We start from the raw sequence: 17,586 nt of genomic DNA on the forward strand, positions 1-17,586 counted from the left end.
GTGTGTACGTGTGAGAGTCTGCTCATGAATGTGAGCGCCGTGCACACGCGTGTGCGCATATGCTCATGCACAGGTGTGTAGGCATGTGTAGAGGTCTGTCTGTGCATATGCTCATTTTTGTGCATAAATGCCTGTTTGTGTGTGAGTGTTTGTGCTTGTCTGTCCTGCTGTAACCCTCGGTAATAGAGCAGGGAATAGGAGAGGAGTTCAGCTAGAGCAGGTGATTAAGAAAAATCCCTGCAAGATGGTGGTTCTGTGGCCGTCAGTGGCCTCCTCTGGGTAAACAAGGGAGGAATGTGTGGAGAGGAATGAGAGCCTGGTGGCTGCTGCCGAGGACAAGGACAGAGCGGTTTATGACTTTGGGGGATTAACAAGCTGAAGTGGAAACTTTTATAAGTAGAAAAAGAAATAAACTGTTCAGCGGTATGCCTGCTGGTGGAAAAATAGCAGCCCTGACTATACTGTAAGGACAAGTGGGTAATTGCTGGTATCCATGAATGTACAGGCACGTGTGCACACACACTCTGATGCACAGGCATGAACAAAGACAAACTCATCCGCTGGCAAAGGCAAATCCTTCTTTTAAGGTTTCTACCTCCCATAAGCAGGATTCATCTCAAGTGTGTTTCAGAGTGAATGTGTGTATGCACATAGTAAGTAGTATGTGCATGTATGCCAGTGCATGTACGTGTTTGCACAACTAACATAGTCCTAACGATATGCAAATTATTCCTTTTTACTGCTGCAGCATCTATGAAGTACCAGAAGTGTAGCTTTAGGTCACTTGTACTGATAATCCATGACTTCAAAAATCAATTATTGCTTTCATAGTAGCAGGATTGAGTGCCTCTGTGTCACATTAGTATTATTATTATTATTGTCTACCTGGCGAAGCCGACTCCTCTGCTGACCCCGTTGGCATCCCTCAGTATCCTCGTGGAGATGACGTGACCCAGCGGCTTCAGCATGTTCTCCAGCTCCTGCTCATCCATAGACACTGGCAGGTTGGAGATGTACAGGTTGGTGGGGTCCTGCTCCTGTTGCTGCAGGGCCAGGAGGATAGAACAGCAGGTAGAGCAGAGGTGGGGGGAGGAGGGGGAAAGGATAGAGGAGGGGGGAGGAAAGAGAAGAGGAAAAGATGAGAAATAATGTATCACCAGCAGTTGTAGGAATAGTAAAATATGCATCAGCTCTGTGTGGGTTGCCATCATGTAACACGTCATAGAATCAAACTCTGGCTGAACTCACATGACGACTGGCTTTATTGACAATCACACGTCCATAAGCTCACATGCAATAGTCATCAGTAGTTCACTCTGCCTCTAGCTGTACGTGTGTGACAGTGAGTGGAAAGTATTACGCAAGTGAAAGCTTGTATTAACATGTTGCGCGCTGTACATATTTACAGTGTGAGGTCTGGCTGTTTCTTTCTACCCGATTTGAAGTGTTAAGTTTCAAAATCAGGAGAACGAGAGATGAAAAGCTGTGTCGTGTGCACTGTACAACAGCATTTTCTCTGTAGTGCCCAGAGGCAGCTGCCTGCTAGGTGAAGCTGCACAGCTGGCAGTGGGCTGAGCCCGAGGTAGCACAAGGCCCCGTGAGCTCTACGGTAGAACAACTGGAAACAGCAGCCCAGCCCCAACAGCCAATCAGTCACTGAGCCAGGCAGCCGCTGTGTAAGGCAAGCAGATATCCATCCATCCATCTATACTACGAGTCAGTCAGTCTCTAAATTAAGCATGAAACTACATTATGTCATTCTTATCTCTAATTATGCATCTTTTTGATGCTGTATGCACCTTAGCATATTATTTTCTAACATATCAAATTACCATCAATCCATCCTCCCACTCAGGTGCAGAGTAAATCAACTAGCCAGTCAGACTCTGATGTATTAGCTGCTCTCATTCATCACGTCTCCTCTTAATCCAACATTCACGTCTCCAAACCTTTCATCCAATAGCAGCCAGGACCGTCTCGGGTTAATGCTAACGAGCAAAAGCAATATTACAAAAAAGGCATCTATGCTTTGATTGGTGGCCAGCATAATGTGATGAGTGAATGAGATTGACATCCACTTCAGCCTACGACAGACGACGTCAGGAGGAACTGCAATGGGTGTTCTCACAATCACTCACTGGAAGACGTTACCTCGTTGAAAACACCAAAGATGAATCTTCTACCGTTTATTTCAAATGGGGGTCAGTTGATTTTCAACTCACTCAGTTAAAAGCATTCAACTGGAAACATTTAATAGATCTTTTGAGGCTGCCTTTGCTGCTTTAAATTGTATTTAATGCAACGAATCCAAAGTATATTCATCATAGAGCTACATTGTAATCCAGTTTAGATCAATAATATGAGAGAGCATCGCCATGTGGACAGGCCATCATCTGTGTGATGGTCCTATGGATCTATCGTGTAATAGCCTAATAAGGAAGACTACTGTATCTATCCTTAATAACAATAGCAATTTAGCAAGACATACATCTATAAAAAAATATGGAATGACATAAATGGTACAGAAAAATGTTAGTTCCATTAGTTCAGGAGTACTTGGCCAAGTCTGGACTCATAAACCTTAAGAACTGGCAAGAAGTCAAGAGAAGAAGAGAAGCAAGGACAAGTAGAACAACTGACTGGCTTTCACCCAAAGAAATTTAAGACAATCTCCACATAACTAAATTGTAATATAATACATAGAGTTTCCTTTCATGAACTACAAGGAACACTGTAATCTGTTAAAAGCACCTCTTTACTTTGAAATAAGTCCATCTGGCTTCAAATAAATGTCCCAAAAAGATGAGAAACGTGAAGTTTCTGTGATCTCTTTCACACATATAAATGCAATACTGTAAACAGCAACTTAAGTACAGAAGTCTGTCTTCTCCACAGTCGAGTGCTGTGAAGACACTTCAGTTGCCTGCATGTAAATACTGTCTTTTAGAATCTTTACTGACTCTCTGTGCTTCGCCACAGGCAACACTCTCTCGCTCTGTGTTGTTTTGCTTTCTGTTGATGGTGGAGGAAGAGGTTAAGGAGGAGGAGAGGAAATGCCTCCACCAGTGTCGTGCCTCCATCTTTCCATCTGTCAGAGGAGAAGACTGGTCCCTCCTCTGATTAATTAGCCGTCTTATCTGACAGGACATGTTTGATCTGATTAAAGCCTTTGGGAGAAAGACGGTGCCCGGCGTGAAAGCAGGGAAAAAAATTGAGCTCTTTCACGTAACCAAAAAAAAACTGAATTACCTAAGTTTGGGAGAAAACTGAACTCCTCCTAGTTTTATCACATTATGTGCTTCACAGCGAGGGGGAAAGGGTTCACAAGCATTTGTGTAACACAGGATTTGGCAGTGAATGAGGCTTAATTAAATCTGCCCGTAAAAATCGACTGTACACGTGTCACTCTCCTGCTAAGTCCCTTTGGTGTGTGCAGACGTGCAGCTGTGCTTTCCTTTGAGTTTCACTGGTTCTGTGCTGCGATGTTTTTCAGGATTATGTCAAATAGGCTTCGTATTCCAATGCAGACAGGAGGTCTGGATCAAAGAGTTAACTGACTGACTCACTCACTGGGCTAAGCCAATGATATGAAAGTTTATACGTGTGTGTGTGTGTGTGTGCACACTTTTGAATGAATGCACTTTCTCCTAAGCATGTGACAGTACACCCGGTGAAAGAGTGCGATAGAACGTGAAGCAGTAATTTATGTGCGTGGGCTAATAGCAGAGGACTGCGTTTGCTGGGGGATTATCACGGGGAGGCCTCGTCTACATGCGGCTGCCTCGCTAAGTTTCCTCTTTGATGACGTTCCGCACCACAAAGCCCTAAATACCCAGATGAGAAGGTTACGGGGACGAGTGGAAATGGGAGAATTTTGACGTGAGGTGAGATGGGCTGGCCCATTCCACAAGGAGATTTAATTTCCTTTAATGTCAGCCTTCGCACACGCTCTGCTGTCAGGCTATGAATGAAGCGGTAATTGAGGTGTGTGTGTGCGCGTGTGTACCTGTGCATATATCCTGTCACTAATAGTGCGCTTGTTCGATCAGATACACATACTGTAATGCTGCGCCTGTGTATCTTTTGTGTATGTCCCCTCGCTATTGACCAGTGTTGTAGAAGGCTAATGGAAAGGCTCCGGGCTGCGCTGGGACATTGATGAGCATAATTCCTTCACCTTGCCACGAGGAGGACAGGGAGGAACCCAACTGTGTGCGCGCAGGAGGAGGGGAGGCAGACAACGTGTCATTTCCCGCTGACGGATGGCCCCCTCGCTAGAGCTGACAGGCCTGTAGCTGTTATTTCATTTTGACACCCTGCTCTGTTTACCTCGCTGTAATTTCTGAGAACATTACCATGCTAGAGGGGGGAGTGGGGTGGTGAGGATCTGGGTTAAGCAAAAAAAAAAAACCATAAAGACAAAGAAAATTGTTATAGATCCTGGTGTGAAAGGTGAAAGAGTAAAAAGGTAAGAAAGGGAAATGCTGGAGAGATGCAGGCAGCTGACATGACAGGAAGATATAAGACATTAAAGGAAGCCCTTGTTGCTTTCTGACAACGCTTGAGGGAAAAGAGACGTGAGCCGTTAGAAGTCTCACGTTCCGCCTATGGGGTTCTCAGGGCTGTATCCATTTAACTGATAAAAGTTAGACAGATAGATATGTATCCTGACTGGGGGCACAGCATCCAACGGCATGTTGAAGCTCGGTGCTGCCCTCACTCTCCTGTCAACACTCTTTTCTCATACTACATCTCCCAGATTCCCTTACCCCATTCTGTCTTCCTCCACCTTCCCTTTCCTCATAGCACTGACCTCTCCACAGCCTCTCTTTCACCACGTCTTCTTTTTGTCAACACTTTTCATTTCTTCCTCACTTCAGCAGCCTCCCGCTGTCTCTCTCCCATTCCTCCTACTACTTCCCTTACATTTTCCATCAATCCATTCCTGCTTGTTCTTCCTTCAGCCCCCACTGTTGTCATCTCCGATCTCCTCCGCCCTTCATCCTTGCTTCTCTCTTCTACCTCTCTATTCATTCAGCTAGCTCAAGAGATTAGAGCTGTATGTGTAATTGGCTCTACAGGGCTTCTCAGCTGCTCCTCTATCAGCGGTACACACTCTACGAGGGCATGTATGCAGTGTGTAAGCCAATCTCTGGTTTTAACACGTAACTATTCACTTCCCGTAGGTATGCCACTCTGGCCTGTTGTGTGACTAACCGGCAGCCTGAAGGAGCACAATTACAACGAAAGACAATGGGGTTCCATGTTGTCTGGTTGGGGAAAACTGCAAGGAAACAGTAGTTGCTGTGTTGCTGCTGCTGTGCGGATGTGTTGCTGACAAGTTTGCAGATGCCAGAGGGAGTGTTCCTGTGCTCTTGTATATAGGCTGAGGAGCTGCCCTCAGATCTTGCTGTGGGAGCCTGAGTCTGCAGAATGCATTCAAAAGACAAGCAGGCCAACCAAGTGGAAGGAAAGAGTAGGAGGGAAGTGCGATGGGGGAGTTGGAGAAGCATATGAGCGCATCAACTCACTTCAAAAGCTCGAGTTTAATTTGTGAGGAGCCTGAAAATTCGGAGACAAAAAAGGTGGCACTACAAAGGAGCTATCATTCTGTCAGCCGACTAGTCAGCTGGTCAGACAACAGCAGGCGAAGTCAGGCGGGCAGCTTACCGCCTTTTGATGAGCGCTTCCCAACATTTTTCTGTTGCCACTGATGAGCGGATGGCAGGATCACTCTACATTTCCCTTTGTAGAGGATGTTGTCAAGCGATTCGTCAACACTCTGCCATTCTGTCTGTTATCAAGCCCCTCTGTGACACTCCACTTCAAACCACATCCACATCCAAGACTTTGCATTACAGCATGTCCCCTTCACAGACGGTCTCTGTCCACTGCAACCATTTACAGGAGATTCACACCAGGTAGGTGTTGGCAGAGCCAAGCTGCGGGAGACTTTGGCGTGGAGAATGAGATTTTGTAAGTTGCTGCCCATTAAACAAACATTAGCTTGTTTATATATCCTGCATTAGCGCAGAAGCATTTTCCAGCAAAGGAAAAATGTCAGGTTCAAAGGGTGTTTTCTACAATGGCTTCATGTATTCATCAAAGTCAGACTCTACAGAGGGATGGTGAAACTTTGAAGGCTTGAATCCTCTCCCGTAATCTGACACACAACCTTAAAGTCATGCTGGGAAACACAAGCGCATATTACAATCCGACGTATGCACAAATGTTTCCGACCTAGACGCGCTCAGCCACAGAACAGCATGTTATGGAGCAAAAGAAAGACGGCGAGAGCGCAAGCTTGTAATGCGCGAGGTCCTTCTGCTGCTTACCGGGGGGGGGGCTGACGAAATCCACATTCTTGATTCAAACCTTCTGTTGGAAACAAAGGGCTGCGAGGCGGAGGATTTGTGTCTTCACCCAGGGCTGCCATTTTCAATCCAATTACCATATTATGTCTGAACAAACAGCCTAAAACACCTTTCACTTAAACATGGTTTCAATAGCGCTACAATAAACGGGTATTGGCAAGGGTTTAAGATAAAATGCAAACATACCATGCAGGCTTACAGCTGTCAGTGCTTAAGGAAGTGAATTAAACATACTTTTCTGTTACAGATAACATCATTCACTCCAATTCATAATTTGAATCCCTTTTTTATGGGAATATTGCTGTAATTACCTTGGCATATACACCTGCAGGTTTAGGAGTGATGTAGGAAGAGGCTTTCTGGGTTTATTTTGGGGGATTTCTAGTGTATTGAAGGCATGTAAATGTGAGAAGCAGCCTGATATGAATTCTTTGTCCATAGTAGAAGAAGCAGAAGTGGGTACTGCAACGCCTAAGTGCATTTAAAGAATGTGTTTCTTCCAGTCCTTGTCGCCTTTCTTATTTGAAATGCCAGGTGCTGTACCTCGGCCAAACCTTTTGCAATATGTTGGCCTTTTTTCAAATTTCTGGCATTTCCATTCAGGTTTTTATAACAGGTGGATAGAAACTGGGGATATACTGATAAAACTTTTTCTATCCTGAAACTGATTCATATACCTCGACTCAGGGTGTCTGCCCATACCTCGTACTGAGCCACGACAAGTGCTCTCTTTTTCCCCAAATTTACAATCTGTATTCCTCAGCGCATGGAACTCATTTTTATGTAAGGTAACACAAGGCCAGAGTGTTATTAAGGAAAAAACCTTGTTGTAAAAATGCAAACGCTGCATTTTATGATTTTTATGATATTGAAAAACTGTATTTATTTATTTATTTGTCTATGAAAGCTTGTGCGTTTATTTCAAAATATTACTGTAACATATTTGGGACCAAATAGGTTTGAATACAGCAAGTCTGATGCTTGGAGATAGTACATGCTATACATCAAGAGTTTGTTGTTTACTTCTACAGCATGAGCCTCTCTATGTTGTATAGCGACCACCATGTATTACCTCTATACCTGTGCAGTGTGAAACAGTTGAGAGGAGTACCAGCAGCCAAAAGTGGCATCCACATGAAACATCAGTGTGTCTCTGATGGAAACATATCTTAGTGTAAAGCTCTCAGTATGATACCTGATGCAGTAAGGCGTATACAGACAAGAATCTGCACTACACACATACTCTACACATGCCTCTGATTGAAAGAATCTATCTTCATGTATCAAAAAATGACGACCTTCCTTCTCCTGTGTATTGACATATTGACATAGTCAGTCTGCTTCCCTGACCTGTTATCATCCTGAATGTAAGCCACCAAACCGATCAATTACTTCATACACGATTCATTGTACGATTCATCAGTCTTTGCGGCTGCAACAAGATCATCCACTCACCAACAGATTGCTGCTTAACCTCTCATTTTCACACCAAAAACTAATTCCAAGTTTATCACAGGGCAAAGAGTTTTTTTAAATATGCCTTTTTCATAAGATACAAAAGATAAAAAGAGGCGAATATGAAGCTCAGGAGCAAAAGATTAGAGGCTCACCTTGCTCACGCGCTGTTCCATTTGGCTGGAGTACAATGTTACCTGATTAAATAAAAATCTTACAAATTACCATACGTTGCTGCAGAGCACAGCTTAATACATCACATTATTCAGCTACAGAATTCTTCCCACGAGGGCAATCCAAGCCAGTGACAACTAAGTGTGTCCTAGCAGCCCAGAGGCTCGGAGGTGTTTAGTTCGGTTTCAAGATCTACACTCATTCACTCACATATATGTGATTGTACACACAACCACGCACACGTTGTCAATCTTTGTCTTATTACTGCTTATGGAAAATGGCTTTGTAGCTACTCTCTATTATGCTGGGATGATAGATGCTGTGTAAGGAACAAAAGTGGCTGATACATTATTGAGCCTTTGAGTACGCTAACACAGCGGTGGGGCTTTGTTTTACTAACTCTCTCAGCCTGGCCTTCTCTCTGCTGGCGTCGCTGGTAAAATATTCATCCAGCATAAGGCACGGTGAGCGCTTTTGCACAAAAGCGGCTTTTGCTATGTCCCACCATGTGCCGTTTAACTGTGCTGTTGCATGTAAATTCGAACAGAGGTACAAAGCGAATCCTGTAATTTACAGAGAGCGTTGAAGGTCAAACTAATATGAATTTTCATTTAGTGTGACATCTGAAATACATTTTGTGTGAGTCATGACAACAAAAAATACAGATTGCTACTTAAAAAGAATTTACATATAGCTCCATTTTCAAGAAAAGGCAGCAGTGCAATGTGTTTTTAAGCAAATGGGACTCAAATAGGAGCAAATGGCACATTTGTCGGTGACTGTATTCAGCTGCTGATTAATACACATTTGGTGCTCTAGTGAGTTTTTACAGCACCAGAACGGTGGACGTGGGATTGACTCAAAATTAACTGCAGTGCCCGTGTTCATCATAATGAGGGAAAATGTCAGAGTGCAACGCTGTGGCTCATTGAAGTGTTTTTAATAATTTATTTTTTTGACAACAATGAGGGTGTTTATCATAGTAATAAGCCGCTCTAGGTTTATGCTACCCAGGTCTGTTTTTTTTTTTTTTTGTTGCTCTCAAGGGATTTGTTGATAAATACAGAATATTGCCAACTTTATCCTTTAATATTTCTGAGTAGTATCATCTACCATATCAAATGTTATTTTTCCTCTTTTTTCCAGGGATCACACCTTTACTTTGCAAAACAGACATAACACCACTAAATTATGTCTGCCATCGATGTCATGGCTCATACATTTTGATGCCGGGTTAATGTGAATTTAAATGGGTCGATATGCGCTTCACCCGCTTAATCACGACCCCCTGATTTGATTTTGTATCTCCCTCGGTGAGCTAATATTCCAGAGATTAAAATTTCATGTGGAGCTCATATCAAAAATTCATTATTAACATGGAAGATGGGCACACCCGCCTTACCCCTGTGCTCCAGCAAAAAGAGGCAAAATTCATGCATGCATAGTATAAGTGGGCAGGCACACACGCATGAAAAGATACTCTTTGCCGCGCGCCCCGAGGACTTCAAGACAAATTCATCCTGCCTTTGTAGAAATATTGAGGAATTTCCCTATAAGCTGTGGTTATGTCCTCGGTCCTGCTCCCTCAGCACAGGAGTAGACAACATTCACAAATGTCTTCCCGGTTTCATAATACATTTTCATCAGCGTAACCTTCGTATTTTTCCATTACGGTGTTTGCAACAACAGCTCATTGTGTTGTTGCCAGGGTAAATGCATTTTTCCTTCTTATGCATCATTCATGATATAATTTCTGAGATTGAATTCCTCCTGGCTGACACCATGTGGAGGTGGAGAGTGCCGGTGATGGTTTTTGGTTTTGGAGAAGAAAGGTGGGTGGAGGGTGTTAAAAGGAAATGGTGGTGAGCTATTTGATTTTCAGGACTGACCAACATAAGGACCTCTGTGGACTGATGCAGGAAAGTGTATCTTTAAATTATGGGTGACATTTCACTCTGTGTAAGAGCTCTCCCTGTTTCTTTCCTGCCTCTTTTATCTTTTCTCAGTTTCTCTGTTAACGCAAGAAAATTTTTTTTTTATTGATTTTTCAATTCACAATTACAATAATTCATAAACTTTCCTTGTTCTATGTAGTCAACATAGCTGACAACACTTTCATTTACTTTGGAGAGAGATGAGATAGAATACTAAACTGAACACATAACATCCTGTAACTGTTTTATAAGGCATTATGCCAAAATGGGGCTTTGATATTTGGTGGAGAAGGCTTTCCCCAGTCACCCAAGAAACATAATTTAAGTCCACAGACAGCCAAGTGGGCATGTTTCTTTCCATGGTGGCTTTGTGGAAATTAATGCTTTGAAAAGAACAATGTGCTCGGCCACTTTTGTTTCAGCACATTGATTTTATCACGAGGCAACGAGCACAAACTTGAATACATTTTGTGTTCAAACACGTTTTCCTGGTGAACACACACACCGATTTTCTATGATGATTGTGCACTTCACACCTAACGATGTTATGCACGTTAGATTAGGCTTTTTCAGTTAGTTACTGTGTGTGGAGTGGTCATTTTTATTCTTGAACTATAAAGTGAAACTCGTGAGTACCTAATTGAACTATTCAAAACAGTTCCACAAATAAACATTACACAAAGCGGAGCTATGACTTTATAATTTCACTTTTGTTCTGTTCTTCAGTGGGAAACTGTGAAATTCAAAGTGGTAGACCACAGACTATTGTGTCTGTGTTATTATGGTCAATGGAGCTGGACAGCCATGAATTTTAAGAGGGTCTCCTTAAACCCTATATGTGCTCTAAGTTAGTGGTTTGTGTATCACAGGGTAATTCCGCTGTTGTCAGGGGATCCGTGCAAAAAATGGTGGAATAGCTCAGCTAGTTTGACAAAAAAAGAAACGATTTGGAGAGAAAAGCCAGTATATATCCACACATTTGTATTTAGATGGAAAAGCACACGAAGCTATCATAAAAGTCAAAGCTAAAAGTAGCAGATACAGTAGATGGTTGAAATATGGTGGTATAGGAATAAGAAAACCAAATGAACCAAATTTACTGAAAGATACAAAGCCTAAACACCACCAGTTGCAGGATCACTGTCTTGTATGGATTTACATGTGTAAGGAATCCACCACAGCCACTTTGTTCTTTCGAACATTTCCCTGATCTAATCTATAGAAGGAGCACAATGTGTGGGTACTTGAGCCCTCCAGATAAAGCTATAGGGCAACAACTAGACAAAAAAGGTTGGGAACAACTCCTCCAGGTTCCCAAGATCACAGATATGCTACACAGTGGCCTACACACTGAAGAAAAGCCTCCTAAAAAGCCCATGTGTCTCCAACATGTTCTCGTTTCCACTTCAGAGCGACTGCCTCATTCAGTGCACGCTGTTCTCAGAGCTTTCGCCACATATGATCCTCGGTGCTGCCCTCGACGGGGTTCACCGCATCATAAAATCGTCATGCATGTTAACGTCACGGTGCATGGGTCAAATGAGCCGTGGCAGTGGATGTTAAGTGACTTCAAAAGGCTGCATCCATGTGCCCCTCCCCTGGCTGGTCTCCACAGCACATGTCTGTGTGAAGAATGTGTGCACCAGACCGGCTGGGTCAGAGGATTGAAGTTTAAAGATCGAGAGGAAGGCAAAGTCACATGCATGCAAGACTTTCTCACATGCTTAAAATGCTCACAAATACGCAAGCACTTGAACACAACGGTGAAGAGTCATAGCTCTTTTTCAGTCTAGTTTAAAAAGTGGATGCATACAGTATGATAACAAGTCCGATTTGGTGTTGAGATGACAAGCAGGATGTGTGAGCCTTTCAGCAGAGTGGTACAGCATCATCAGAAACCAGGAGAGTGACAATCTCTTTGTTTCCCTCCACACTCCATCACCTGCTCTCCAAATGGAGGCACAATGCAATTTTCACTTATGAATCTACTGCAAAGCAAATAGCATACGCTGTTTGCCTGCTGCACAAACACACCCTGAATAACTACCCCGGGTCATGGACTCATTTGTTATTCCTTAATGTGCCACTACTCACCAGGGAACACTAAGGCTGCCACGTGAAACTACACTGCGACGTGAGCGTCATGTGTCTAACTGCAGCAGAAATACCTCGCCTTAGAGCTCTGTCACATCTGCGTAGAGAAATGACAACACGGTGAAGGCGAGAGTCGCAGAAATATTGAAATATATATTAAAGAATTATTTCTCAATGGAAAACAGCAACAACAAAAGTAATAAAAAAGCAATAATGGAAGTGTTGTGCGGGGAAAGCCACTCAGAACAAATCAACATTTATGTGACATCAGTCAGGTTCAGTGGTGGAACTGATGCAACGATTTTCAATTACAAAACAGTGATGTGGAGTATTAGTTTCCTTTCCCTCACAAAAAACAGAGAGCTGCTATGAAACAGGGTTTAAACAAATAGGCAGCAAGAAAAACAATACATATACATACATGCATATATAAGCTGAGAACTTCTTGATTTTTTCCAAATTTAATCCGCATTCATCTCCTTTTTTTTTTTTTTTTTACAGCTGCACAGATGATATGTTCAATTGCATGTTAAATGTTGAATATGTTTCTTTGGAAACAATGCTATATGTTGCCTTAAAGCCAAGTTATAGAGCTGACAGACAAATCATGTATTAACAAGGTGTTAACATGACATCCTGACTATATAATTGCATGACATTTACAAGCAAAGCAATCTCATAACTCGCAATAAAATTTCATCGAGTGAGGTTCTGCAATATGTGTTTAAGAAAATGTGTCAAAAATTCATATATGTGTTATTGAAACATGCCAGAAATGCAGACAGTGTTAACAGAGCAGTGCATAATTATATAAATCCATGTGTTCTACACAGGAGCCCTTTTGTTTCCCCCTTTGTTGACAGCTGCCTCTGGGCCCTAGTTAATATGCATAGATTTACACGCTGACTTCGACATAAATATTTCCATTATGTTGCAGTAGTCATGACACAATATGGTCTTGACAGAATTATTATCAATATCACATGTCAAAATTAGCATTAACAATATGCCACATCTGTTTGATCTCTGTATATTAAGCACAGGTAGAAAGTGTGAGAGTGCTCAGGGTTATTGCTGTTAATGTGGTGACACACTATGAGGTCCAGCTTTGATTCTTGAAAAATGAAATTACACCGACGCTGATTATTCGGTAATTAGATAAAAGTGTGATATAGTGTGAAATTTCATATCATTTGCATGCTTTTGTCTGATATTAGTGCTTATCTTTTATAATTACATTCCAAATAATAAAAATCCCACTTAAGAATCAGTGCAGAGATATGTCTGTTTGCCATACAGCCACAACTACCAAAACCCCATGTAGGTGATAAAAGCTCAATCATATCCACAATTCTCTGAGGTAATCTCCCACTGCTAAGTGATTCTGTTGACCCATCAAAAAAGTACAGTAAGTTTTCGAACCCCAAACCAAATCACCCCAGTGTGTATTTCAGTGAGGGCGTCATTAGCACTAGATGACCTATATAGAGGGGACGGCAGCTTGTTACAGTCTAATTCTCATCCTAAATGGCTTGGAAGAAGGGTGGTTCAGCGGGAGATAATGTGTTTGTTATGGACACTAATGACACAGTGGAAGCGGACTAACGACCCCCACCCTGGGTGTCCCACCGAGTTCAACAGCTTTATCACTCCCATTCTATGAAAACTCGGAAAACTCTTATGGGTTTCCTTTTTCCGGAGAGAGAGGGAGGGACGCAGAGGCTGCCCTTTTTTTTTTTTTTTTTTTTGAAGTTTGTAAAAGCCATGATGAGAGGAGGCATAAGAGAGGAAACACAGAAAAAGTGAGAGAGGGGGAAAAAAAAGCTGGGAGGGCAGTAATAAAGATGTAATAAAAACAACAACTACCCTAGTGCTTTTATTGATGCTCAGGTGGAGTTGGGACCCAATAAATACGCCTGTTAACACCAAAATGACGTGGTGACACAATGCTGTCGAAAAAAAAGGTTGAACTTGTGCATCAAATTAGTGACTGCGGTTAGAAGATGTGATGTGATGTCCTCTGGAATGAGAACACACTGAATAAGCAAAATAATTAAAGGTCTCACGTGTACAAAAGGTAACAAAATGTGTATATCTGTGGTAGAAAACACATCTTGAAACATTTTGTACATCAAACACATTTATTAATTTTCACATCTCTCTGTTTTTGAAAATCCAACCATTTTCTATGATGCAACTACACATTAAATTACCCTGCAGGGCTCTTTAGTCCTCTGATATACTTTCTTTCAACTTTACTTTAATGTGCACATGATGCTACTTCCTGCAGAGCTTTGGTTGTGCACGAGATGTAATTAATCCCATGAACAGAAGGGGCAGGATGTAAAGTCTGACTCTGAACAAACAGCGACAAGAAACTAATCTACTTTTTTTTCTGCTGTGATCATTCAATAGTAACTTCTTCAAGTGTTGCCACGTTTGGGCAAAATCCTAAATTCTTATAGATGATCTTTGGGTGTGGTGAGGGTGATTGACTCGATCTGCCGCTTAGTGGTTATACTTTTAAATCATTCAGGTACACAGGTGCTTGTGCATTACTAAAAATATGAGCAAAAAAAAAAAATGTACGATGCACAAATGATGAAAAGAACGAACACAGAATCTGACTGCACCGAGGTGATTTTAAGCATCACAATAATGATTATACCACAATGCAAACAAACAAGAGAAGAAGTCATTCGAGAGTACAGGCGAAGGATAACAGGAGTCATGATGAAAAGAAAGATGAGAGATGATTGCTGGGTAATCAGGAGGGGAAGTCCCTGGTTTGTAAGCCAGCAGCATAGATGCGTCTAGACAGATGTCACGGGTCTCGGCAGAAGAGACAGGGACATCAGTGTCCACATGACAGCATGAGAGAGTGAGTGAACGCTCCACTCTGGGGGAACACAGAAAGGGAAATGCAGGGACGGACGAACATCCTGCAAGATGGAAGAGGGTCACCTTATCCAGAGGTCATCATGGGTGGAGAGCGAGAGGAGAGTGGAAAATCACATGTGAGGTGACTTTGAATAAACATCAGTCATCTGATGTCAACACCTGCTTTATGTCTCCGGATAATTAACTGCCACGTGTGTCCCCCGTGGGTTTTGACATTTCCATAATCACTCCATCATTTATCATCGCCATTCAAGAGGACATTATCACGGTCAATGCCGTTGTCAAGATCTTCTCATTTGTATCAGCTCGCAGGGAGGCTTTGTCTGCAACTTCAGAAAAGTTGAGCTGAAAGGTACTAAAACACAACAACCCTCTAGGAAGTGATGTTAAGGCCCATTGCACAAGACTGCACAATAAACACACCAACATAAAGCAGGAAACACTAGCCTACTTTATAAATCCTCCAACATATCGTCTTGGCTCATCAGTGTGTAATCTGGACGGCATCTAATGAGCTCTTAATTTGAGAGTGTCTGCATCATTAACCAGGGGCCCGTCGTTTGATGCCACAGCTGTCAAATAAGACTTTCATCCTAACACGATGACAGGATCTGTGTGGCGTTTGTGTGTGCACTCGTACACTCGTATGCATACGTTAAAAGGTTTTTGGCTTGCAACAAACATGATGTGAGAAACGCATGTCCCAGATGAGATCAAAGGAAGCTAAATGTAATGAACGAGTGATTCCATGCTGTGTTGGGTATAGGCAATCGGTGGAAAGGAGGTGTCTGGAGAAGGGAACAGTGATGTAGAGAACGAGAGACACAAAGGGAATTAGAAAGACTTACAGAAGGAGAAATGTGTTTACCATCCCAAACAGCTCTTTAAAAGCAGGGCAGTCCAGCGCCTTGGCATCTCCTCCTGGGCAGTCGGCTGTGAAAACAACCACAATGACCCGCAGCACTGGCAGCTCACTAGCGTATGAACGGTGTCATTCTGTGTAACAACATCAGAGATTGCTACGGGGGCCTGCAGGTGTCAAACATGACTTCAGACAGGGAGGAGGGATTTGTTATTACGCTGTCCTTTAACAAGACAAACCAAGGGGATTAATGTTCATCACGTCATAGTGTTATTAACGAAACCCATGTCCTTCCACAAGCCTGACCTTGTTAAGTGTGTGCTGCATGATTACACGGTCTGTCACCATCATGTGTTCGCACCATTACGGACTACAGCGAGTGTTTGCTGGAATCTTTGCAGCTGTTGCCGTGATGTTGTAAGCCCTTTTTGTTGTTGGTTACTGTTGTTGTTGTTGCCATTGGAGTGACCTTAAGGCTGCCCGGCTCCACTTGCATTCCTGCTCTCTTAAGTGTGAAGACTCGCCATGTTCTACTCTCTGCCTCTCTCTCCTTCTCTCGCTCACATCCCTGGCTGCTATAATTAGAGTAATTGGAATCAGATGATGCTGGCTTAATTGGAAAGGAATGCAGACGGGGCAACGGGGCTTTTCCGCACGGGAAAATCGGCTGGAAGAGAGTACACGAGACGGGAGGGAGGAATGGCGGAGGACGAGGTCCGCAGTCATGCATTTGGCTGTCCTGGGTCTAATGAAATTGGCAGGATTCTGCTGTAAACACACAAACAGATTACCAGACCTGATGGGAGTCTGAACGCTGTCGTATGTTGGAAATACCAAAAGTATGATGTCAGGTAAGGCAGTGCACTGAGTTTGGCGAAACACTGAAATTACAGGAGAATGATGAGTCAAAGTTGAAATTCAATCCCCTCATCTGAGGGCAGCTTGGGCTTTGGGTAGAGTAACGCACAAACATTTCATAGTTAAGGTTAGGGGGCCACAGGGTGATAACGATACATATTGCATGATGAAAGTTGGATACACACTCGCCAACAAAAGGGCCAGAATATTAAAGGTTAGAATCCATCGGTAAGAGGGCAAGTTTCATTTAAACTGTGCCAGAAGCAAATTCTCCTTCCAAGTTGAAAGAGAGCGTAAGAGAGAGGGTGAAAGAGAATGAGAGCGCAGGAGAGAGACAGCGAGGGAGAGAAGGAGGCTTGGCTGCTTTCATTCTGCTGAAAGTCACAGTTGAAAGTCAGCCTGATTGTTTGCTGTTTGTGCACTGTGGCCACTGATACGTGGGAAGAGTGTTAGATTCCCCGCAGGCACTGGCAGCTTAATGAAGGAAAAAAAGACACACACCTGCTTCAAGAGCTGGGACTTCCTCATCAAACGCGACAGTCGGCCTCCTAATCAAAAGGGGGCAGTGTTGCCTATAATGCGTGTGGTTTTTCAGAGCGAGAGCGTGCGCGTGTGTTCTTTGTTTATCTCATTAAAGAGCTAGAACTGCATGAAGTCAACAGAGGTTGATTTGATTATCCTGACCGTCTCTGCACAACTCGTTCTTACCGCCAGAGTTTGAGCCACGTGTCTGGCGAACCTAACAGCGAGGCTCGTTTGTCAGGTACGAGCTCTCTATCACCAGCCACATCTCATTACCCTTAACATGGGGGTGGTAACCAGGGAAGGTTAGGAGAAAAATGTAAGCATGCCTCCATCTCTCTGTCTCTCGCACTCGTTCTGTCCATGTGGGCTTGAAATGTGTGTATGCAGCTCTTTTGTTTTGCCTGCCGCT

General features: G+C 43.0%; 1 protein-coding gene across 8 annotated transcripts in view; it reads right to left on the bottom strand.

Annotated features, from left to right (window-relative positions):
* The window catches only part of rbms3 (RNA binding motif, single stranded interacting protein), a 278,332-nt gene that overhangs the window by 72,157 nt on the left and 188,589 nt on the right, over window positions 1-17,586 (bottom strand). For 4 of the 8 annotated variants that reach the window (XM_019264208.2, XM_019264207.2, XM_019264210.2 and 1 more), the window contains one exon: window positions 886-1,052. In XM_019264208.2, coding sequence (XP_019119753.1) covers window positions 886-1,052 — 167 coding nt within the window. The remainder of the gene's footprint in view (window positions 1-885; window positions 1,053-17,586) is intronic. The other 4 variants (XM_019264209.2, XM_019264212.2, XM_019264211.2 and 1 more) reach the window with 1 other exon arrangement.

The sequence above is a fragment of the Larimichthys crocea genome, chromosome XIII (genome assembly GCF_000972845.2).
Source record: "Larimichthys crocea isolate SSNF chromosome XIII, L_crocea_2.0, whole genome shotgun sequence".
NCBI lineage: Eukaryota > Metazoa > Chordata > Actinopteri > Sciaenidae > Larimichthys > Larimichthys crocea.